This window comes from Zonotrichia leucophrys, chromosome 2 (genome assembly GCF_028769735.1).
Source record: "Zonotrichia leucophrys gambelii isolate GWCS_2022_RI chromosome 2, RI_Zleu_2.0, whole genome shotgun sequence".
NCBI classification, from domain to species: domain Eukaryota; kingdom Metazoa; phylum Chordata; class Aves; order Passeriformes; family Passerellidae; genus Zonotrichia; species Zonotrichia leucophrys.
The window spans coordinates 102,980,616-103,004,081 of record NC_088171.1 but is presented as its reverse complement, the minus strand read 5'-3'; the positions used below and the strand labels follow the sequence as shown (position 1 = coordinate 103,004,081).

Genomic DNA, 23,466 nt, shown 5'->3' with positions numbered 1-23,466 from the left:
CACAGCTAATGCAAATCTGCACCAAGTCCCTTTGGCAGGAATACACTAAAGATAATAGTTACTGTCAAGTCCTTCTGTTGGGAGATTATCATTTCACTTTTTTTCTCTTTTTTTTTTCTTTTGTTGTTGTTGCTGCCGGAAGAGTGATAAACCTAACTACTTTTCCATTCCAAATGGCCAACAGGCTGCTGCAAGGGATAGTATCAGTTTTTCTACAGGATACAATAATTTCAAATCAACATCCATTGAACCACTCCATACTGAAGAGGAAGCAAATATATGCAATCTATAATTTGATAATTCTCCAGAAAGAAAGGAAAAAAGAGGTGGCAACAGAGCTTTGCTGCAATACATACTTTTTTTGTGAGAGGTCTCAGGGGAACTGGTAAAGCCTGAAGTTCATGTTGAATCATGACGTCATGGCTGTTCATGATGTCCGATGGCTGTACCGCTGTCTTAGGCTTCTCTGACAGAAAGCAGCTGTCCATATCCACATGCTCATACTTCATGGAAGTGGTAAAATATAAAAGCCTATATTTAAAAAACAAAACAAAACAAAACAAAACAAGCATTTTAAGAGGTGCATTTCTGCTTATTTCCAAAGCAGAAGGAGAGTATTTCACAAGGTCTTTCAGCAGTATCGGGGAAAAGGAAAAAAGTGTCATCTGTGACAAAGAGATTGAGAAGCAGTAAATAATCTGTCCATAGAACAATACAAATCTACAATATTTCTGGAAAATCATTTTGTCTGTCACTGAAGATGAAATTATAGTAGAGAAAGCTGTGCTTTGTGCAGCATCTCCATAAAAATTAAAGACATTTTTAATACCATTTAGAAATATAGCTGGTAATACCCATTTTCTGGCTGTTATAATACCCAGATCGTGAGTACCATGCATATCTTATGTTAAAAACCAGGCAAGCAGAAGTGTCATGGAAGAGATCACAAACTACATTTAACAATTACTCTACATGGTTTTCCAAAACTAGGCAGTTACCCTTCTGACTTACTCCTTGTTAAAAATAAGGTTGCTGATACAGCCATGAAAGGAGCCAGCCAATTTTAGCCCCAAGATGCCCTCTCCTGCTGGAATGCCACCAGCATAGAAGTTGGAAATATTAATGGGGCTATTTTCTGCTGCTGAACCAAGCCTCAATTCTGCAGGTTTACTTTCATCCACCTGTACAGTTATGATCCTGAAAAAGACAAAGTAGGGAAAACATCGAACAAGATCTTAGAGAGTCATTTTCAGATGAAAAGCATTCCTATCAGCCTCAAAAACATCCTCTTCTAATAAATAAAGGTTCCATCACTTTGATAATCACTTCAATATCTTAAAACTGGAAGCCCTTCTTTTGATGATTTTTAAAATGCAAAATTTTGTCAAATACCTTTCTAAATTATTTTGATAGCTGTGTATCTTTTCTCTAGTACTATTTAGTACGCTTTGTACTCAAGTGCCCCAAGCTGTTCTAGAGATTTTGAGAGCTTTTAGCTACACCTCTATCATTGGCTGTATGCTGTATACAATTACCATGTAAATCAGAACATCTGCATTGGCAGCAGAAAAACACAGCCCTGATTATCCCACCTAATAAGCTAGCAAAGGCAATTCCTCAGAGAGCGCAGTGAACTGACAACAACATGCAATAATTAAACAGGTAGTACTCTTTGCAGTCACATGTACCTCTTATTCCGAATTAGGATGACAGAGTGTTCTTGTCCATCACTGTATGTTCCATTAGCAGACTGAAGAACTACTTTCCTAGTACTTGCTCTATCTCCAGCATTAACATGCACTGCAAGATGACCATCAATCAGCATGATGGAAAAGAAGGGCTGTAGATTTAATCAGAGGATTAATTTTTAACTCTAGCTCAATCTTCAAGACACTAATTTACTGTTTAACTAGAACATATATAGGAAAAATTTACCTCCAAACTTGTTGCAAACTTTTTAATGAAACTCATAGACAAGTAGGAATTGTATTGGTACTTCTCCGAGTACCAATACCATACCTCTCAGAGTGCAAAGCTTTCTAACTGCAAACACAAAAAAAGCTGGACATTTCTCTGGTCAAACACTCTAAGTAAAATGCAGGAGGTTTTTTTATACACTTACACCCACAGCCACACAGTCCTTCTCTTAGAGCAGGAAATATTAAGACTTTCTCTTTGGATTCTAGAAGCTCCAACTCAGATACACAATATATATAGCAAGCTGCCTTGATTTTACAAAATAAAAATGACAAAAATAATCCCCAAAACTTCTTTGTTTCTGGTACTTGCCAAGTGTGCTTGTCTTCGTTGTCGCCTTTCCAGTCCCCTGCTGATCCCAGCAAGGATGATGCCACTGCTGTTCTTTGTAGCAAAAGTTGCCATCAGTTCTGACTCTGGGCTTAGGGATTTAGGTACCAACTCAATATATCCATTTTTCATGATGCTTACACTGTGAATAGGCTATTTTATGAAGAACAGAAGTAATTACTCAATTTATCCATACATAGTGTCAGGTTAAAAAAAATATCAAATATAGATTAGATTCTCTTAGAATTTTTAAAGATAAATCTGTTACAAATCACTGTAAACACCACTATTCACTATTCTATTAAAACAAAGATCAGATCACAAGACTTTAAAGTCTCCTACCTCCAATACACAGCCTTTTCTTACTCCATATGAATTTCTAAGCAAGTCAAAGGTGGAACGAGATATTTCCAGATTCTTGATGCATCCCACATACATTCTACTATTAAGACCTTTCCTGAAACAAAAAACAAGGCTTTCTTTCCAAGGAGTAGTACTTGGAATCTCCTGGGAGAAAAGATTAATTTCTCTTCAATAAGAAAAGAAAGAGAGATCTGTTTTAAATGATGCAGTCGGTCTGGTGTAAGTGCAAAGAGTTTAAGTTTTACTTTTAGATACTAAATCAAATCTTAAAAAGAATCAAGATAATGTTGTGCCCAAATTAAAACATACAAGTGTGTAATGCTGTGCTGTCAGGTCAGGTAATTTCCCAAAACTTTAAGGTGAATCTTCAGCTGAAAGAAAATAGATTGTAAAAGGGTAACTGTAGCTGTCTACCATGCAGTTTCTCAGTTTTCAAGTCTGGAGCATGCCTGATTTGGTTCCTGGTTTAAGGCTGAGAAATCTAAGGTTATCCTGCAATAATCCTTTAAAGGCTGGAATGCCAGCTGAGATTAACAAGCCTGCACTCTGTAGTAACTGTGCAGAGACCAATAATGCACTCGAATTTACGTTATTGTCAAGAGCACGCAGAAAGTTTAATTAGATTTTCTCTTGCCATATTTATCCTTTCACAGTGAAGTCAGTGGAAGAAATGTGACTTTGCAAGTTCAGTACAGACATGCAATAAAAAAACCCCCATAAACAAGAGACATGCTATAAAATATCTATTTGCAATGTTTTCTGTTGATCTGTTCACAGTTGGTTTTCCTCTGTTCCAAGTTACTGAATTACAGGAATTCTCAAGTACAACTTTTATCCTTAAGCGCAGTTTTGCCCATAAATGACATCTGGAAAACACAAGGCTTACACAGGTAGAGATCAAAGGAGCATCACTGCAGACAGCAATGCTGGATGCTTGCCCCAAAGAGCAGGGGGGGCTGCTGTGGCAGCTGCTGTGGTGGAAATCACCCTTGGAGGAAGAAAACAAAATTATTTCTGATCTGAACTGCAGCATCAGACCCACCAGTGGAAAGTACCATATCAGAGTTTGAAGTCAAAGGACAGATGTGGTATACATGGCCATAAACTAAACTTCAGAATTCACTGTTTTTCTCTAATTTCAGAGGAGATAAGAGTGTGTAGAAGTTTTCCCCTCACCTTACAAGAGTCTTAGCAAAGGTGCAAAAGTGACACACTTTACCTCAGAGCCCTCGATCTTGGCAGCCCACCAATGAAGATTGGGTCCTTATCAGAGCGGTTCAGGTCTGAGGCAACCCCAGGAGATTCTCCTTGCTTGGTTTCTTTATAATTAAGGTTATATGCATCCATGACTGCCAAAATTCCTGCAAAGAAAAGGGAGTAAAGATCTGGAGAAGAACATGAATATACATTCTTCTCTTCTGGCAATCTTGTCCGTAATAAAGGAAAATGTATTCATTGACTCGGACATGTATGGACAATCTTCTTATTCTTAGAATGAGCAATTTATTGTACTGCCAGCTATTCTGTTAATCTCATTCATTCCTCTCTGCCAAAACCAAATCTGGAGAAGTCTACAGGAAAATAGATGCATATGAGAATATGTTATAACCATTAGCACATACATGTTACTGCCAAAACACAGGTCCCCACAAAACAGTTGTACTAAGTAATATTAAAATGCAGGAGAAAAAATGTGATCCCTCATCTACAGACTTGGACAAAAATCTTTCAGTCTTTAAAGAGTCTTGGTATGTTTTGTGAGATGTGTTAAACCAAGCACAAGATTTACACTCTAGTCCTAAAAGCAAAGTACCCTAGGTGTGGCTGCTAAAGACACTGCATTGGAAGTGATCAAATTTGTTTGCAGTGATGTTCTCTGCAGCTGTCTTAGATATTTGTATTTGTAAATGTGCAAACACCCAGACTTCTCAATCTCTAGCCTACCTTGCTTCTTATTCCGATTGAATGAGATTTTATACCACGTTCCATTGTTGTAACGATTTTCTGTTGTAAGAACAAGGGGTCCTGAGCCAAGATCAACAGTCACCCTCACTTTGCCATCAACAAGCTCAAGGGACAAGAAGTCTCTCTGAGAGGAAGAAAAAAAGAAGTCTCTCTGAGAGGAAGAAAAAAACCGCCAAAACAAAAAACAGATTACATACAAACAGATTACATTCCTGGAAATAAAATCTTCCTAAAGAATGCATGCCTGGCAGGTTTGGCCTACTGTGAGGAAAATATTTAGTAACTTTTGTACCTGGACTATTTGTTAGGCCCAAGATGCTCATCTTCACTTTATTTAGGAAAATTAAGTTACAAGTACCTCACAAGGATGTATTTTTGTTTTGTTATTAAAATAACAAATGCATCATGAGGTTTGATTACTCAGCAGAAAAATGGTTAAATAACAAAGTCACATTTTCCCATTTTTGGATGAAGTTGAAAGTAATTTGATTTGACAGCATAATGATCAAACACTACGATGTTCTTCCTGCATGAAGCAAAGACCGTCCTCTCAGAGTAAAGAAGACTTTCTGATTTGCATTGAAGGTTCCCCCTCTGAACTGTAAAGCTTAAATCAGATATTATTGTATACACTGCAATGTATTCAGGCAGTGAGTACATACAGCAAATGAATTATGCAGCAACTCTGAAATAATCTGTACCCAAACAAAGCTTTTCCTTCCTTCAGGAACAGAAAACCACCATCTAAGTATGCAGTAAACTGCATGACAAGACAATGAAGGTCTGTTGATAGGTCTGGGTTATATTGCTTTTGCAGAAGTTTTATTTAATTTGTTTCAGTTTACTGAATTCCCATTTTATGGATTTAATTCAATATGGTTTTTCATTATTATATTGTCCTTCTGCAAGCTCAATTCCAAAACATTTTTACATTCTGAAAAGGTTCCTGCAACTGAAAAAACTAGCTTGCTGTCCTTACTTTTCCTTTTCTATCCTTTAGCTAAGTAATCATTAATTTTAGTCAAAAATAATTTATTTTTATTCTAAAATTTAAATAAATTGTGAGGAATTCTTTTCATTGTTTAACTTTGCCCTTAGTTTCGGAGGATATTTGCTCTAACAAGTTGTGCTCTAGGGTTCCTGTCTTTAGTTCTTTAGCTTATGATGCCAGTCACAGGTGATGAATTACACAAAAGTAGTGATATGCTCTAATACATGTAAGCTGAATGACAGTTTAGAAATCTGATCCATTTTCTTACAGTGCCATTTGAAGTAAGATAGAGAAGAAGCCCATTTGGTGAAAAGGTACTGAAAGATATTAATATCTGAGTCACTGTTGAGCGGAGTGCCTTCTCCACAACTGAGTATCCACTGCCATCAAAATGGAATGAAGTGTCCTCATCCTGTGGGCTACAGAAGCAGAAAACCAGTACAAAAATGTTAACATTTGTTTTTTCCCTTTTTTTTTTTTTTTAATATAAAATATAAGAAAAGTTAGGTTACAGAATAGTTTGAGTTGGGAGGGATCTTAGAGACGATCCCATATTCCCCCCCTGCCACATGAGGGACACCTTCCACTAGACCAGTTTGCTCAGAGCCCCATCCAACCTGGCCCTGAACACTTCCAGGAATGGGACATCCACAGTTTCTCTGGGCATTGTATTCGAGCATCTCACCACCCTCACAGTAAAGACTTTACTCCTAACTTCTAATCTAAACCTACTCTCTTTCAGCTGGAATCCATTACCCCTTGTCCTGGCACTCCATGCCCCTGTAAATAGTCTCTCTCCACCTTCCTGGTTGGCTCCCTTCAGGTGCTGCTCAGTCAGTGCATCCTCCAGGCAGCAATTTATAAAGTGTGGGGAAATACTTCAATATTGATGTAATGAATAACTGAAGGATTCCAGCCAACGGCCACTTTCATTATGCAACCTCACAATACACAATTTAGCCATGGGGAAGGATGCACACAAGATAAGTGTTCTTCCTTATACACAAAAATGAAAGGCAAACTCAGTGATTTCCTAAGGGAAAAATAATTGTTACAGTATACACCCTCTAAATTAAAACATGCCATCCATTTCTCAAAATGCTTTGCATAACTGCACTTACAATACATGATCTATTAGCCCCTTTCCCTGCAGTACAAGACCTGTAAAAAATATCTCATACTATCATGCAGCACCCTCTGCTGTTTCTGCATGAAATATTCTGCAAAGGGAATATGGACAAGCATATTTTTTTTTTATTCCTTGAACATAAAAATAGTAATCTGCTCAAGGCACCAACCTCAGTGGCTACAGTTCTGCTATCAATTTTTTTAATAAGACTGCTTTACACTGTTTCTTACCCTAGGAAAGAATAAATCTGTTTTACAGAAAACTACTGAAAAGGAAAGATTCCACAGCATTTTGGTTCACTGGTAGTCCCTACTTCCCATGCACAAAATAGAGAGCAACAATAAAACTCCTCTGAGAAAGTGATTCAAAAATTGAAATTCCATGCAAAGAAATTATTTGATACCACTGATACATTGAGATTAATGTGCTCAGAACTGTAAGTTAATAATCAGTGAAACACTGCAGTTTGTCTGAACTCCATATGCTTAGTTAACACAAAAATGTAATATTACAAATGTAAATTACTCTAAACAAGTTGAAAAAAAACCAAAAGAGAGTGAGACAAAATACCTTCCAAAACAGCCATTGCACTTGCCCTCTCTTTCTATGTAGTTCCAAAGACCAATAGGTTTGCCATTCAGGGATGCCTCTCCTAGGCACCCTTTAAAATGGGTCACCTTAACAGCAGGTGATTTCTATAAGAAAATAAATATTTCATGAATACAATTAATGTTGAGTACTCTGAAAATTATGCAGCAAAATTTTTGCTTGGTTGTTTTCCTTGAACTTCAACTTTGTTCGATATAAATCATAATAGGAGAACAACATGTTTTAGTGTAACTATTAACAATTATAATTGAAATAATGATAGATTAGTACATCAAGAAAGTAAAATAACTATGTCCTTGACCTACTTACACACCCCTCATGCCATGAATAACAATTGCCATGGAAGAAGCAAACAAAACCATTTGATAATGTCTATACATGGTACATGCACACACAGACTGCCCCAGTTAAACTTTATGCAAAAATTTCCAGGGAAAATTAACTTCAGGATCCAAGAAGACCCTTAGAGCATCTCTGATTTATGCTCGGAGTACCTGGCATCTCTTGATGAAGTACCAAATTAAGCAATTACTTCTAATGCAAAAGTATTTCTCAAACATGCTCAAAACAATTAACAGAAGGCTGATCTCAGAATTTAACCTTGATTTGCCCTCCAAGTCCTCCAATAAACATTAGGGTTGACTTGTTAACATCCAATATGCTGGCTGTCCCCAGAGAGGTTCCAGATTTAGGTGAAGGCTTCTGATTGGAGTTCATCTCCTCTATGCTGAGGGTACCTGTTTTTCCAAACCTGCCAAATACAAATACTAATAAATAGTCTTAGACATCACCAAGCCTAATCAACACATAATATTGGCTTCTCCTTCTAAGGACAAGAAAAATCTCATCACTGAAAATGATGAGTGGACATCATCCAAACAGTGGATGCTTTGTGTACACCACTTATGACATTCTGATTTTAATTACCTGGTGGCATGTATTCTGTGCCATTTGTTGTTGTCGATTTGAAAATCAGGGTATTCCACTCTTGTTGGTCCAGAGCCCAAATCCCAAAGAAGAGCCACCTTACCACGTCGCATCTCCACTGCCAGGAAGTCTGTCTGAAAAACAGCAGAGCCTATTCTAATTCATGGAATCAAATGTGTATTTTCACCAGAAACATGGAGAAAATCTTTCCAGATTCATGTCCCTACATCCCATATGACAGGAGTTGACATTTAGCAAAGTCATGCTTTTCACTCACTTCTAATGAGACAGAACTCCCTCAGGTCATATGCAAGTAGCTGAATGTCTTCTTTATATATATATACACATACATTTACTAGTCTGTGAAAAAGCACTATCCCATGATAGTGTGCCACAAGGAATTAACTGCTGTGCATTTCTTGGGATCACATAGGGAATGAAGCAGAGCAATGTGACATTTAGCCATCACACTCCCTTCCAAGTGGGTGGATGCACCGTGCTCATGAGGGACACCTTCAAGAATTTTAGCTGTGTTACCAAGCAAATCGTCTAATTCACTCCAGCATGCTGTATGAAAGCATCACAGGGGGTGTTACACTCCATGTGATTTATGCACAACACAGGAAAAGGAAGGGAGAATTTCAGCACAGGGCCAAGAGGCAGTGGCAAAGGAATCCGGTGCTTTTATTTTCTACCTTTGAAAATCCCTGGAATCATCTAAGGCACGAAAATATTTCCACCCCTAGTGAACACATCTGTCTGCAAGGGGCCTCGCTTGGTTACTTAATTTGAAATCAAGAAATGTTGGAACCCTAGATGCTGAGAATTTGAAACTTTTTGTTTGCTGAAAGGCACAGACTAGCAAGAGAACATTGTATTTGACCTGAGAAAGGTCAAATACAAATTTTGGAAACTTTCTCCACTTTCTCTGTGGAGAAAGTTTCCAAAATTGATTGACAGCACTAAGATTATGAGTGTGTAGTTAGTAAGAAGTATATAATATTACAGAGTAGAAAACTTAGAGTTTGGGGTTTTAGAATACAGAAACAAATATGAAACAAGATGGAGGTTTTAAGGCAGAGACAAGTTGTTCCTCTTTACCTTCTTCCTCCTTCTTCATGGGTTTGGGTGATGTTTTGTAATTGAACAGAAAAGTCCACATTGAGGGCATCGAGGGAGTAGTTATTAGGTTAAGAGGGAAAATAATCTAAGTATAATTTCTTAATTAGATAGTTTAGCCTTAAAAGACCTTGTAACAAGTGATAATTAAGCCATTTTTTGCCTTACTAATGAAAGACTACAAAACTCACAGTTGTGAGGCTGTAGCACTGAAAACAATAAATGCCTGAGTCTAAACATGAACTCAAGTGCCTTCAATCCTGACCCCAACTAAGGTAAAAAAACAAGCAGAGAACCCACAAAGAAAAAGCATATGTAAAACTTTTGACTACCATCACCTTCAGTAAATGTACCCCAGAAACTTACCTTTCCATTGCTACCCAAGTAGAAAAGGAGGTTATCTGGTTCAGCAGTTTTCACATTGAGTGTTAAGGTGTTGTAATTTGTAGATGAAATTTGGGGTTGATAGGCACGAATGCAATCTCTCTCTGCTGATACTGCAACTTTAATCTGGGGGGAAAAGAAGAAAATGGAATCTAAACAAGTCTCAGTGAACAAAGCACTCTTTTGTGGAGTTTGTACTTAGCTTCTGACCAACAAATGCAAACCTTTTGCTGAGATCCTTCCATGCAATCCAAGTATTGCTGCCTGGGCTAGATTCCTGCAATCTTCTAGGTATCACTTGATAAAGAGATTCACAATAGAGAAGTATGAAATCTATCTCAATACACTCACTCAATTGGGAGGTTTGAATCAGTAAACAAATTATTCAAATACCTCAGAAAAAAACAGTAAGTCTTGGGTCAGAAGATCAAATAGCTGCAAAAAGCCATGTCATAATATCAGAAAATAAAGATACAGAAATTAAAAATGTTTTAAAATATAAGAAACCATTTCTAGTCTATATGGAGGGATTTTTTTTTACAAATTAAAAATGAGACTGTCTGCAACAATTCCAGTTATTTCAAATTTGTAACAGTTTACATAATATTTAAAATTACATTTGTGAATATATGGCAAGTTCCACTCTTTAAAGATTAAATAAATAATATTCCTATTGTCATATCCCTAAAACCACTGTTTAGTAAACTGATGAAAAATTGATCCAAGCCAAATGCAACCAAACCTCCAGCAGCTTCCTCTTAGTAAGAAAAAAACCTTAATTCCATTAACTTCATGGAATATACCTGTAACTACTAAATGCATACAGCACACGTGTGTGTATGCATGCATCTGGACACAGATACATAAAGTTTCTCTTGTGTAACAAAAAATTACAAATAAACAAACCAACAAACAAAAAAGACCAAACAAAAATACAAACTAACAAAACAAAACCCTTAACCCCCCCCCCAAACAGAACAAATTCCCCCCAGACTGCAAAAAGAGACTTTGCTAACACTTCTTTTCACCTTGCCAGCAACTTCTGTGGCTTATGACACCTCAGGAAATACCATTCTCTTTTTTTTGCAGTGGATTCATTAAGCTTCAGTAGACTGTGACAGAGAAGCAATAACCATATAATTAAGAAGATTTGCAGAAAGAATTGAGTGCCTTCTTCTTTTTTTTTTTAACCTTACAATAATATATCCATAAGTATGTCCAAGGCATACCAAAAATTACTCATTGCAAAGCCATTTTCATATTTCTCTCACAGTCTAATGAGATCCATAGTACAGTTGATTCACTTCTGCTGTCTTTAAGGTAGAAGCAGAGACTTAAAAACAAGTACACTGTCTTAAAGTACCCTGGATACTCAGCTGCTTCTTGCAAAGAACATATGGACATAAAAGGCCATAGATGACAAATTTATTCATAGAATCAACACTCTTGACAAAAAGTTTGTAGTGGTACTTGATGTCATATGGGGCACCCCAGATCAATCTCTAAATAACCTCAAAAACTAACATCTTGTACTAAAGAGAATAGCTGTACCATCCTCCAACTTGTCTCTTTCTTATCAAAATCTCTCATGACAGTTCTCTGGCATACTATGTTTCATTATTTTTATAGGAAACAGGAGGAAATAGCAGATAAATTACTAGCTGGCTGTTCTGACATACCCACAAATGCAAAAACAACCTTGATGCTAAAACCTTAAAATGTTGCCAGTATGATTTTAGCATCAGTCAGTGCTCTTGGACTTCACTGAGACTCGGCAACAACAACCAGGTACCTGGAAAGTAAATTTTAGGCTCCTTATCTCAAACAACCTCCCTGCTGAAAGTGAAAATTCATTTAAGTCTGGGATGATAGAACTTACAGATGCTGCCTGCTTGCGGGCCTGGCTGATAAGTTCTTTAATTTCAGACAGGTTTCTGTTCAGGTTCTCCTCAAGCATTTTCAAAGGTTTGAGTCTATCCAATAAAAGACTTGCTTGTGCTTCAACTTCTTTAACTTGTTTTTCAACTGTGAATGCTGTGGAAACATAAAAGAAATGTTGAGGCAGGGTGAAATTGCTAAAATACTTAGCCAAGGTAGCCAGCTTGTGATCATTTTGGTTTCAGCAACTTTTAACATCAGTAAGGGATATACATCCCTTGTGAATCCTCTAGAGGACTTTTTTTAAAAGTTAGCATATTTTTACTGAATTAGGAATAAACTCTCAGTCCATCAGACTCTTATTTAATGCCTGTTAAAACTGAATATTAATACTGCTTCTGCTAGCAGTGACATTGCCACAGAGCAAACTTACCAGCTTTTGATGAATCAGTTATGAGTTCGCTTGTTTTCCTCAAAGTGTCATTAACTTGGGACAATGCAGAAGATGTATTCATTAGCTTTTGACTGAACTCCCCAAAGTGACTTAAATCCACCACAGCACTGGTGTTTGCAGACACAGCCAGCTCTTTCACTTCAAGCATGTATTTCCTGGTATCTGAAACACAGTTCCAAGGTTAAAAAACATTCAAAACACTCATACATTCTTGTGACTAACAAATGCCTGGCTTTGTAGCAGCAGCTACAAACATAGTCAAAATACTAGGAATGCTGTCAGTTACATTCTTGTCATAGTAAGATGTCATAGTAAGAATTGAATTTTTGTTTCTTTGGGGAACTTGATTCTGCCTATCTCATCAGGAAGTTTCTATGAATGCATCAGGCTTGTAGTGTTTAAGTTTCCTAAACAAGTGCTGGCACTCAGAGACACTTGTCTGAGACTGCAGATTTGAATCCTATGCAAAGCTGGTGAGGCAGAAGGGCTATTAGACCCTCTGGTTTTGGCTACCAACACCTGTATACTGGGTGCATCACCCCCAGCCTCAGCCTGCCCCTCACACCCTCTGCCCACAAGAGTGGGAAGAGGCTGCAGCTGGCAAAAAAGGCCAGAGTTAGACCCCCAAGGATCCTCCTTCACCACTTCTACACAGAGAGCAATGCCACCACCAATCTCTGACCAGGGGGAAAAAAAAGAGACAACTTCAAGAAATGTAACAACAAAGCTGAAATCAAACAATGTTAAGCTATGAGTTAAGAAGAACACTGCTGTGATTTTAATGACTTAATTTTCAATGTGTAGCTTTATGATAGATAGCACCCCGTGGTTCATATCCAGTGTAACATCGTCACTATTATTACCTTTTAGCATGAATTAGGTCTCTGAACTGCAAAATGGGTATTTTAAGGCATTGAAGTTAGCATTCTAATCCAGATTCACAGTAGAATCAAACAACCCTAGCAAGAGGTCTTTATCACTGTTTTTCTAACTTAAAACACATTATTTAGATTGACAAAGTATTTTGGACCCTCTTATTCACAATTTTAAAGTAATTTTTTCAATTAGTTTCCATGAACTTTAGGTCTTGCCTTTATTCAAAATAATGACTGAAAAAAGAGGAATTCTTTCATTTTAGAAAAGCACAGAAAATATATTTTAATCAATTAAATGAAGTCTGCATTTACAACAAGAAAATATTTACATGCAGGCTGTAAAATTCATAGATTAATATAAACAGTTTTGAAGCAAGCCAGAAAAGAAAGCGAAATCTCAGAGTTCCATATGTAAATTTCTCTGCATGTGGGATTAAATATTCTATAACTTCACTCTCCTTACATATCAGTGCAATTGTATTACTATCAGAGTCCCTCCTGATTCACAGCAATGTGAAATGTGAATCAGACTACAGACCTTATAATATAACCCAATTATGTTTAATGGGTTTACTGAAAAGAATGTAAAATATTTACGAGGCTAAATGAAGTCTCCAGTATAGAATATTGCTAGGTTTCTGCAATCAGATAATGAACAGGGTTTTATTACAAGTGTAATAGAGTTCTGTAATAAGGAGAATGTTAATATAAATTTCACTTACTGTTATGCAATGCTCTGAGTGTCAACAGAGAATCATTAAGTTGGTTGCCAATTTTATTTGTACTTTCCTGAATCTTTTCTACCTTTTTGTTCAACCCATTCAATCCAAATAGAAGTCCTGTTGAAAGAAATAATATACACATAAACAAATACCATACAACCCACACAAAACCAAAGTATTCATTTATTTCATCAATGGAGCTTTTTTTTTTCCCCAACAGAAAGGGCATTTTACAAACAGGAATGCAAAATGAATGCAGTATAAATAGATAAGCTCCTGTGAGCACTGCTCTGTTCAAAGCTATCCTTTTTGGCCAATTCCATGAGACTGAATGGCTACAAACATAGTGAGGAAACAGCTACAAATTAAAATTATTCCACGAATGTGAACTCTAATATTTTTTACATTGTTCTTCACGTTTTATGTTATCTAATAGGAGCCAAAGAAGTGGCTTTTTTCTATATATTTGTGATCTGTTTGCAGAATCCTTTCATTAGAAATTAAAATATCTAGAATAGAAGGAACAAAAAAAGGTAATTCTGTCCCTCTGAATTACATAAAAGTTATACATATTTGTAAACCACTAGTATTGCAAGACAACGCTATTTTACAGTTACAGTTTATCTCTGTGAAACATTCCTTTTCTGTCCAATTTTGTCAAACATTTAACTTAGTTTAAAGTTTGCTCCTGCTACTACACAAAGCCTTTGTTCAAAATGCTTTTGAATTTTCATGGTGTAGACTTCAATGCCTTTCTAGTATCAAGGTTCAATGCCTTGCCTTGGAGTAACAGAAAAACCAAAAGTATTTTTGACTTTATGGAGACAAAGAACTTCAGCTTTTTTTTGTATTTTAGCTGTCCAGCAGGAACAAATAAAAAGAATTAGGATTTAAATATGTCATCTTATATACTGGTGTCATCCATGATTTATTAAATAAAAACGAACTGAATTTTCAACAATTATGCTTTCTCTTTGTCTAGTACACAATCTCTAATAATTTAATTTATAAAGTTTGGAGAAAAAGCCATTGCAAGCACTGCTTACAAGTAAATGGGGTATAGTGAAGGCCAAATTTTTAAACATTTACGGAGAAAATTTTTTTTTTTCTTACCCAAAAAATGAAAATACTATGAGAATCCATAAAACAGTAATCTTAATTGCATGATAATATGATTATATATATATATATATATATATATATATATATATATATATATATATTTACCTTAGCTTATGCTCATTTAAAAAAGTAATAAACTACAGAAAAAAAAGCAGCACAAACCGGAAAATGGGGAAAAGAAATAGAGGCAGAAATATGAATTCTACAGAACTGACCATCACTTTTTTTCTTCAGATTTTTAGCTTCATTCTGAAATTTGGAGCTAAGTTGTAGAGTTTCTTTCCCCTGAAGACTGAAAGACTCCTCTGGCTAAAAAACACAGACATTAAGTTGCCACATATGAAAAACAGAAATTCAATTGAAAACATTTACGTATTTATAGACACCTACATAAAGTTATTGAACATTCTTGTCATTTATGAGATATTCTATTCATTACCTTATTAGAAACAATATTCATTACCATCCATTAGAAACAATACAAGTTGTTATCCTGTTATTCAAGAATGTGACATTGAGTGTATTTGAGTTTAATAATAAAAAAATATGACTATGAAACAAAACATACAAAATTTTAATTTTAATACTGCTAGTGATTCGGTTGTCTTTTGGAAATTCTAATTCCAGACCTAATTCAAAATTTCCAGCTCTGAGCAATTTAAAGTGAGATATTTCAAAATCATAATCTTAGAGTCATTCTTTTACCTTTCTCCTACTGAAAAAAACTGAAAAAACACCTTGAAGGATTCATGCTGTAGTCAGCTTTAGCAAGACAGAGTGCTATATAAAAACATACAAGCTCACAAAACAAGGTCAGTTATTTTGATCCCTGTCATGTAAATGCATTATCCCACCTGCTTGTGCAGGTATAATGTGCATGACAAAGAGATGTGAGGGAGTAAATAAAATTATAGGAAGCTGTTAAGATCAGATTGGGAACTGCTCTGATCTTTCTAACCTACAGTTTCAGTAACAATCTGATAATCTTTGAAGGCAGAGGGATTGTAGATGAGACACAAACATACATTTGTTATGAAATGTCCTCTACTAAGCAAAGTAGCTGTGGTTGGGAATATCCAGATAGAAATGGAAGAGGGATAGGTCAAATAAGGAGATCAGTGAATAATTCCAAAGGTGGAAGGAAGCACTAGAGGTTTGGGAATTTAAATTCTGCAGGAATACATGTCAAATGTCTGATATAAATCCTCACAGAATCAAGTACAGTCCAGCTAAATATGCATTAGACATTAAAAAGCAAACAAAACAAAGGAAAAATGGTACTGTGGCAGAGAGAAAAGCAAGGTAAGCAGAACTTGAGATGTGGTGTCATTACTGCCTTGGATTAGGGATTCAGGATGCAGTATACACTAGCTGGTAGGACAGGCTGCCATCAAGGACTTGCCTCCATCAAGAAGACTCAAGTTTTCAGCAAGTGCACAAACAAATATTCCTATATGAGATAGGGTCAGACATAAATTAAAGTACTAATTTTGATACTTACTAAATCCAAGGGGCCATTCACAACTCTGGATGCATCATCTGCCAAACTTTCTGTTCTTTCAATCACACTTTTAACGCTGGAGTGAGTGTAGATAGCAGCAGTTGTGTTCAGAGTCACATTTCTTACTCTGGAAAGGTCACTGAAGAGACAATTAACAAGCAATCCTGTTTTCAATCAAGCACTGAGTACCACGTCTTCAATTACAACATGCACATCTTTCCAGAATACATGATGCATTCTGAAAAAAACAAGCACACCTTGCCCAATGTTGCATAAGGGGCTTTCAATTCATTATTTTGAACTGAAAGACCATGTTAAAAGGTTTTCAATTATGGGGCTTTTCTCTATTTTGCTAGTTGCTGTTCTGTTTTTTTTCCATTCCATCTCTATTTTTTTCTCCTATTTTGTTCCCTTTTGCCTATGTTAGTTTTTTCAAGTTATAAAGATCCTTAGAACAAACAAATAATATTGTCTAAACAGAACAGAAACAAGCCCCTATCTGAAACTCAAAAACTAAGTACAGACACAGGATCTAGGAGGAAATTATAAGCATCTGAAATCTAATCTATATTAAATTTTGCTTTATTGAATTTATCTAGCTGTGGTGAGGTCAAGAATTGCTTAATGTTCCTCCAAGCAAAATTTTTTGTTTTCAAAACACGGGCAGGGAATGAGTTTAGTGAGTTAGGCCTCTACCTATTAGATCTGACACTAATGTAAATCTCATAATTTTGTAATTCTTGAGTTGATCACCTCTCAAGTGCATCTGCAAGTCTTTGGAACTGGGTGGCATGTTCCTCAGCTCTGTATACCAAGTCAAGCACTCCTCTCACAGACATCTGCATCACCAGCTCATCCACGTGATGTCGCAGTTTGGTGTTCCACAGGACCAACTCATCCTGGTGGACTTCCACATTCTGCAAAAAAAGTGTTTCCCTTCTTTTTTTTTGTTTTTTGTTTCACTAGCAAAATAAACTTAAGTCTCTAAGAGGATGTTAAAACTTAAGGACTTACAAATGTAGAGTTCTCTACATCTTGGGCAAGAGTAGCAGCATCATTCAGTAGGACCTCCCCTTCTTTAATGAGCATGGTCGAGACTTCTTCACCTTCCTTTATTTTTAGCTTTTTGTCCTATAGCATAAATCAAGTGTTTTACAGCAGGCTGATAAGCCAGCTATACTGATGAGTTCACATAACATAATATTCTGGTTTTCAAACAGGGGTCTGGTTTCCTTTAAATTTTTAAGGCATCACTTATATTAAAACATTTAAATATGTTTAAAAATGTAAAATATGAGTTTTTAAACACAATCACATATTTGGTATTTCTTATGCAGCAACACTGACTGCCCAGTCTTACATTTAACTCTGCCAAGTTGCTGGAGATGAGAGGAAACAAGCGATGGGTCTCATTGATGTTAGCAAGTGCCTCGTTCACCAGGTCCTGGGCATCCTGCAGTCTGCTGTTCTGCTTTGATAAGAACTGGCTGGCATTTGTTATCAGTTCAGTAAGTTCCTGCTGGGGTTTGAGATACTCCTTCTGAACCTGGGTCAACAACTTTTCTGCAGCTCTGAAAAAGGAGACATATAAGAACTTAAAGAAACAGCAAAGGAGGAACTTAGGCATGGATTTCTTAAGGAGAAAATGGTGTAATGTGAAATTAATTTATATGTATCTTCCTACTAAAGTCTGCCATTTTTTGCTAGAATAGCATACATGGTGGTTTAGTTATTCGTCTTACCACACAAAATGATGACTGCCTGGGGAGAGGACAGTAATACAGTTCATAAACTTTGCATGTAAGGACTAGAGGGAAAAGGGGTGAGTATGAATCACTTTTGTTTGGACTTGATTTGGGACATACTCGCCCTTTAAAATCTCTGTGAAACTTTCCTCTGGGACTACTCTATATCCTAATTGTAGTGATTCATATTTTGAATGTAGGATCAAAACATCATTTACAGGGATTGGCACTAGAAAGAAACAAGTAACCAGAACTGAAAGACATATATGCAAGAGTCTAGAAAAGTTTAAATATCAAATTAAAATAAAGTCTCATTAAAATGAACACTGATATGAACAATCTCTGCACTTATATATTTAATCAGCAACAGAGATTATCAGGCAAATATTAAATTCTCCAAAATCTGTCAGCTGTTAATTGCTTCAGCCATTCTATTTGGGAATATTTGCATCTTCATTTGAACACTTTCCAGAACTGAAGGAACAGAAATTATAATTATCCTGGAAGTCTATTCCTTCGTTTCTCTTCATCTCAGCACATATGCTGAACATTGCAACTCCTGAAATGGTATTTTTACATAAATGTTTGTCCTTGTTAATCTGAGTGCTTATAACATAAATCTTTAGCCAAAGTGAAAGAAACCTACTTTATTTCACAGTTATATACAGCAAAATGCATTCCATCTTTCTTACTGAATAGCAGATGTGCATTTGCATGTATTTCCTAAAGCAAAAAATTCAGAGCCCCTTCAATCAGAAGCCACAGCCTTAAAAAAAATTACAAGATCTAAAGTATTTTACAAGTCAATAATGGCTTCTGTTTCAGCATAGAGTAAAAAGGTTATATTCCAAATTGTCTGGGGCCTTTGCCTTTCATGGCAAATGTGTGGAGACCTCAGTTACAAATGTTGCCTAAAGTACATTATCACAAACTCAGTCCACTGTGAGTCATGTGGCAACATCTACTCTGTAAAAAACAGACTAGCAAGCTGCTTATTTAAGTAATTTTTGAACTTACAGCTGCATTTCTTAAGAAATTCTGCAGAGCAAACTACCTTATAGAACTTATTAGCTCTCTTCTACGATCTGTCAAGGGGCCCTTATCAGAGAGCTTTCAGAAATTTCAACAGAGACTATAATTGAAAAAGTTAATTTGCAAACACCTTCTATAACAGCTCAAAAGCTGTTGATGTTGAAAGTCAGAACATGCAGTTACTATGGAACAACACATTTGGAGACATATTTGAAGTTCCTAATAAGAATAAATGGTACATTTCTGGTCCATTTTCATGTCTGTATAGTTACTATACAGTTCTATATTGAGCAGAAGAGTTTGCTGAAAAAAATGAGACATGCTACCAACACAAACACTCTATCCTGCTTAATCCAAAGTACTTAAAAAAAAAAAAAAGTCAAATTTTCAGAAGTATTCTACTCTGGTTTAAATCCTGGTCCCTAAAGCCAATGTTAACATTCCTAAAGGTTTTGGTGTGATATAGCATTAGTTAGTATTTCTGGAAGTGGAACAAAATATTCGCTGACTCTCGGAATAGTAATTTTTTATCTTGCCAAGTCTGGCAGTAAGCTCTAATGATGACTATAAAAGCCATTTCAAAATAGCCTTCAACTGGGGACAAATCAAGACATAAGAACACAGTCCTAAGTAATGGCTCAGAATGCTTAAAAAAAGGCTTTGGTTTTATTTGCAGATCTTTTTGTTACGTATTCCAGTGACAATCAATTGTCTTCAGCAGGCCTGACATGTCCTGGGCTTGCAACTGACTGAGAGAGTTTTCAGCCAAAACCAACAAGGAGATGTTATTAGGGTCAGATCTGAAAGAATCTGAAATCAGTGAGTCTTTTGACTTATTGCAAGGGAATTTTGTATCACATCCAAGTTAACAGGCTTTACTATTGATTTTACAGACTTCTAAAAGACTTTATTATTGATTTGTATCACATGGGATGACAAAGTATCACCAAATCATGTAACTTCAAAGCAAAGTTCACATAGCTCCACCTGGGCTAACTATCACACTGCCACCTATTATGGCAAACTGTTTCTCCAGATATCTCTTCAAAAAAGCAGTGTTGCGTGGCAGAGACATATGTGAAATAAAGTTTTTAGTGGAACAGGCTTACTTTAGGACTGTGGTAGCATTATGGTGCTGCTGAACAAAATCCTTCTTGCGCAGTGCATCCAAAAGGGCAGAAATATCATCCTGCAGGCTCTGAGATGTAGCATTTGACAGTGGTAGATCCAGGCCCAGTGTTTCATTTAGTGATAAAGCAACTTCAGCAAGTACTGAGTAGGAGCATAAACAATTTAGTCATATCATCAAAAATAAGAACATATTTAAATTCCCTGTGCAAACCATAGCATTTTCCATGTAGATAGGACTTTAAGAGTTGCAAACAACATTCCCTTACTAAATTTTGTAAAGAAATGGAAATATCTTAAAAACAGGATACCTTTGATGGTTGTGTGCACTGTGTCAATAAAGCCAGTCAGTTCTTGACTTTTATTCCTGGTTTTCTGAGTCATTGTGTCAAGTTGCTGAGCTTTTTTCAAAAATCTAGTTGTCTAGAATAAAATCAGAGATGATATTTGACAGTTCTCCTAAAACACTGATTAATTCCTGACACTTGTCTATGGTTTTTATGCTTTTTTTCTTAATACTGAGAATATTTTAGTTTAAAGAAACAATGCTTTTTGGTAAGGTAGATCTAACTGCGTTACAATTCTCTGATGCTTCCATCCTTGCAGATGCCTTAATTGTGTTTAAAGTTATCAGATCAGAGTTATCAATTATTTCCATAATCAGTAAGCTCATAATTAGCAAAGCTAGTTCTTTAACTAAGTAAATATTATATAATTTTTTAGCTACAACTAATGTTTGTTAAGAAAATCACGGTTCTGGATACATCGATATTAATGCACTACAATAACAGCACTCAGTGGAAGCACCTGGTTAGATTCTCTCTACATGGCCAGAAAATTATAAGAACATTTGGTCAACAAATGAAACCTAATGGCTGAAGTACTATGGTCTATTTCCTGCTTACAATTATTCTCCTGTTAAGACTGGATAAAGAATACAGATGTTACCTATCTTTCCTGTGAGACTTTAACAGATTTATTTCTCCTGAGATAATTTTAAACATAATACTACAGGTATCAAGGACTTTTTGGTGAACATTCAGCTATGACATAACTTTTAATTAGCTCCACATATGAAAACCAATGAGAAGAAAATAATTCACTCTGTCCAGATTTAGGACATTAAATGAACACAGTACTAAAAAACTTTAAACTTTAACAGAAACCATGTAAATTTAATGGACAATATCATAAACCACTGTCATTTGTAGAAGATTTCCACAAAGCAATTAACTCCCCTTTTCAGGAAGACTACAGTATGGACTGAATTCTTTCAATGAGCTCTATAGATTTTAAATAATTTCTGAACAAGTCTCTAGCATTACATTATTATGCTATGAAATCTCAAATTATTTCTCCAGATAGGCTAAGAATAAAGAAGCCAGCACCTACCTCTTCATGCAAATAATCAATTCCTCCTGACAAATTCAGAAGATTTTCTTTTGTTGTATCTAACAAGTAAGTTGGGTCTTCTCTAGTAACTATAGACCTCTATAAGAAATGAGAAGCGACAACTCATTGTAATTTGAAGACTTTGTTGTGGGTCCATAAAAGTTGGGAAGAAAATAATTATGCACACTATTTAGATTATTTATATGTTTGAAAGGACTGATTTTCAAAGCACACAAGATGACAAAGTAATTACATACATACAGTTCACACAACACAGTGTACCATTTCTTTAAACAAGCAAGAATCCAGACATATTGTATTTTTAATTGAGTAAAAAGGAAGGAAGCAGCAGTTCTGCATTCCTGATTCTCAATTTCTCCACAGTCTGAGCTGCCCAAATAAACTCCTTTGAGGAGTTCCAAGGCCATTCAAATTAAATATTTCATCCAGTGCTACAGCTGCTATCATTTCAGCAGCTGGTCCTATCAGAACAGCTGCACTAGGGTGTATCTGTGAAGATGACCCTGGAGATCAGCAGTCCTCTGGGTCCCTTTGTCAATGAGAAAGAATAACAGAATAACAGGCTGTATTTGCTTTCAAGGTCACCTCAAACCTGCTCCACACAGCAATAAATAGGTCATTGTAACCAAGTCTATTATATTTGATACAGTCAAGGCCTGCAACAGAATACCTCTTCTCTAAAGATGCAAAGAAACTTAGGGCATTTCTTACAGGGAGAGTAAGTCTGGGAAAGGTTATTTTTAGATTTCAGATGTTTCAGAGCCAATCACTGTAAATACCATAATAATTTTTTTTTTTTTTACACACATATAAGCAAAATCCAAATTTTTAAAAAAGTAGTAGACAAGAGTATCCAACAGCCTTGTGTCAAATGGAAATTTCAAAGTCTTTTCCTCAGCACGAGAAACAAGTGAAACAGAAAGCTTAAAGCCCAGCAGGTTTCTTTAAAAGCCTAGTTCAGAAAAGCAGGACAGGACAGGACAGGACAGCAACAAAGTTTAGGTGTATCAGGAGGAGTAAGGCAGGAGGCTTTAACTAGAAAAACAGAACTACTGAAGTCTTCCAATTGACAATCTGATATGATAACGCTGTCATTACCAAAGGACCCACAGAAAGGTACAAAAAAGAGGAATAGTTGAGTTCCTGAGCTACCAGCATGAGGCAGAGGCAACACAGTGAGGGGACAGCCCTTCAGGAAGATCTGTAATTCACAGAAATAACCTTGGGGATTTTCTGGCCTCCAGCCACAGTTTCTTTGGTACAAGGCAAAAGGCAACATAATCTTTAAATGTCCAGAAAAAGGGGAATACCTGCTTCCAAACAGAGAAAAATTAAAAGACTATCAACTTACCCCCACAATTATTTAATAAACACTGTGGCCCAACATAAATGAAATTACATGAGTCACAAGGAGTTTTATATCACTTTAAGCACCCACTTCCAAGACAGTGACATCTGACTTTGATTTAATTTTAATATTGAAAAAATGTATATACTAAAACTTAAAAAGTAAGTAGAAGCTTACTTAAGTACTTAATGTCAACTTACTACAAACTTATTATAGTTAAGAAAGTTAAACTTACCTAAGAAATTCAGAAATAAGTAGAAACTAAAAATGCCCTTATTTTACCTAAGATTTGACTTTTCTTTGCAATAAAATGCTCAATAAAAACAGCATATGAATAATGTTTCCAAGTAAAAGATGATGGTGCAGGAGCAAACAAACACAAACTAATTATAGAAAGCAAGTGAATTGTATCCTTGAAGTATTACAATAGTTCAGTACACTAATGCCTTGGGAC

At 36.0% G+C, this 23,466-nt stretch overlaps 1 protein-coding gene across 1 annotated transcript in view; it reads right to left on the bottom strand.

The window, feature by feature from the left end:
• Positions 1-23,466, bottom strand: part of LAMA1 (laminin subunit alpha 1) — a 100,103-nt gene that overhangs the window by 8,909 nt on the left and 67,728 nt on the right. Inside the window, exons 34-56 of the mRNA XM_064705881.1 lie at positions 21,644-21,742; positions 20,563-20,674; positions 20,233-20,395; positions 17,707-17,917; positions 17,361-17,477; positions 17,100-17,263; positions 16,347-16,485; positions 15,061-15,154; positions 13,724-13,840; positions 12,106-12,288; positions 11,674-11,828; positions 9,777-9,920; positions 8,292-8,425; positions 7,965-8,115; positions 7,326-7,450; positions 5,895-6,045; positions 4,615-4,759; positions 3,890-4,031; positions 2,650-2,764; positions 2,290-2,460; positions 1,689-1,840; positions 1,012-1,197; positions 357-531 (exon numbers count right to left, since the gene is read on the bottom strand). Coding sequence (XP_064561951.1) covers positions 357-531; positions 1,012-1,197; positions 1,689-1,840; positions 2,290-2,460; positions 2,650-2,764; positions 3,890-4,031; positions 4,615-4,759; positions 5,895-6,045; positions 7,326-7,450; positions 7,965-8,115; positions 8,292-8,425; positions 9,777-9,920; positions 11,674-11,828; positions 12,106-12,288; positions 13,724-13,840; positions 15,061-15,154; positions 16,347-16,485; positions 17,100-17,263; positions 17,361-17,477; positions 17,707-17,917; positions 20,233-20,395; positions 20,563-20,674; positions 21,644-21,742 — 3,345 coding nt within the window. The remainder of the gene's footprint in view (positions 1-356; positions 532-1,011; positions 1,198-1,688; positions 1,841-2,289; positions 2,461-2,649; positions 2,765-3,889; positions 4,032-4,614; positions 4,760-5,894; positions 6,046-7,325; positions 7,451-7,964; positions 8,116-8,291; positions 8,426-9,776; positions 9,921-11,673; positions 11,829-12,105; positions 12,289-13,723; positions 13,841-15,060; positions 15,155-16,346; positions 16,486-17,099; positions 17,264-17,360; positions 17,478-17,706; positions 17,918-20,232; positions 20,396-20,562; positions 20,675-21,643; positions 21,743-23,466) is intronic.